The sequence below is a fragment of the Fopius arisanus genome, unplaced genomic scaffold, assembly GCF_000806365.1.
Source record: "Fopius arisanus strain USDA-PBARC FA_bdor unplaced genomic scaffold, ASM80636v1 scaffold00467, whole genome shotgun sequence".
Lineage (NCBI taxonomy): Eukaryota > Metazoa > Arthropoda > Insecta > Hymenoptera > Braconidae > Fopius > Fopius arisanus.
The window spans coordinates 13,642-15,312 of NW_011888206.1; the positions used below are offsets into that span (position 1 = coordinate 13,642).

The 1,671-nt window shown below is 43.9% G+C and overlaps 1 protein-coding gene across 1 annotated transcript; it reads left to right on the forward strand.

The window, feature by feature from the left end:
* Positions 1-491: 491 nt before the first annotated feature.
* On the forward strand, positions 492-1,024 carry LOC105272951 (sprT-like domain-containing protein Spartan; the record flags this gene model as incomplete). Its single annotated transcript, XM_011315181.1, has 1 exon — positions 492-1,024. A coding segment is annotated over exon 1 (533 nt), but the record flags the coding sequence as incomplete, so codon positions are not given.
* Positions 1,025-1,671: the final 647 nt, after the last annotated feature.

Sequence of the window (1,671 nt, forward strand, 5' to 3'; positions counted from 1 at the left end):
TAATTACGGCCGGCAGAGGCACTGGGTCACTAGACTGCGTGGGTGGTCGTCCGTGTCGGTAATTAGGTGCGTGACCTAGTTAGCACGGTCACTCATGTCGATAATTAGGTGTGTGACCTAGTTAGCACGGTCACTCATGTCGGTAATTGGGTCGTGTGGCCTAATTAGTATGCTAATGTGGCCGGTAGAGCCACTTGGTCATTAGGTCAATTGTCTAGGGTGTTAATCTGTCACCCATCTTATTTCCGGTTTTGGTGAAGTGACAGGTGGCTAATTGTTTTTTGTGGTTTTTGCGTGTGTTGTAGCAGTTTTCGGGACATGGTAAGTATAGTTAAAAGTTTTTGGCTAATTAGTTGTTAGTTTTAGTGAGTGGCTTTATATTAATTTTGTTTATTGTTTTGCTCCAGGTGCGTGGATCCAAACGGGAGTGGAGGAGGGTGTTTGGCCGTCAGCCCAGGGTGAATTAATTTCGGGTTGACTGCGGTGTACCAATGGGCATCGTGGAATACGTGGGACTCGTGTTGGGCCCTGATCCCAATTATCGTGGGCTGGCGAGGCTCCTGGACGAGCGATTCTTCGGTGGGCGCCTCCAGGGGTTCACGGTGTGGCGTACTAAGGATTACAAAAGCTGTTTCGGCTACACCGATTTCCTGCGGAAGAAGATCTTCCTTCAAGAATGTCTCTTCTCCGCAGGAATGAGCAGGACTTGCCTGGTGCGCATCCTCGTCCACGAGATGTGCCATGCCCACGTTGACATCCTGGGTGGGAACAGGGCGGAAAACGGGTCCCATGGGCCCAATTGGAGGGCGGAGGTGGAGAGGCTGAACCTGGCCCTCCAAATTAACATTGAGGATGAGAGTGACGTCAATTGGAGGGGGCTGCGTCAATTCGGCTTGGACATTCTATACAAGTGCGAGAAGTGCGGGAAGAAACAGGTACGAGGAACGAGGAGGCCTCCGGATGCCAGGTTTTACTCCTGGTTTCCCCGCCATGAGAGGCGTTGTGGGGGCGCCTTTGTTGAGTCGTAAGTTTTTAATTTATTTTCTCAATTTATTTTAGTAAGTTAGTTGTTTAATTCCAGTTTTCCTCTTTCTTTTTATAGGCCCTATGAGAGCTGGGATGAGGATTAGTTTTTTATATTGTTATTGTTTTAGTTTTTCTTTATAAGTTTTTATTATTTTGGTGTTAGTATTACTAGTATTTAATATTTTATATGGTTGTATTATTAGTGTTTTAGTTTTTCTTTATAAGTTTTTATTATTTTTGTTAATAAATTTTATAATTTTACGTTCGTAAATCTGTTTTCTTTTTTTTTGTCTAAATGTTGGTGTTTTCGTGTGGGGGCGGTTGAGGATGACATCGCGTTTTTCTAGGGGAAGGGGGTGTCAAACTCAAAAATAATTTACGAATTTTTAGATTCTGAGGGTTCGGACCTTCTTTTGGGTTAATTAAAATGTTAATTTAGGTTGATTCGGGTGAGTAGTGGGGGAAGCAACTTAGCGTGGCGTTAGTCCATTCGGTCAGTGAGGGTGACATCGCGTTTTTCTAGGGGAAGGGAGTGTCAAACATGAAAATAATTTACGAACTTTTAGATTCTGAGGGTTCGGACCTTCTGTTAGATTAGTTAGATTTTGATTTTGATGTGATTACGCCGAGTTATGTTAATAAGAG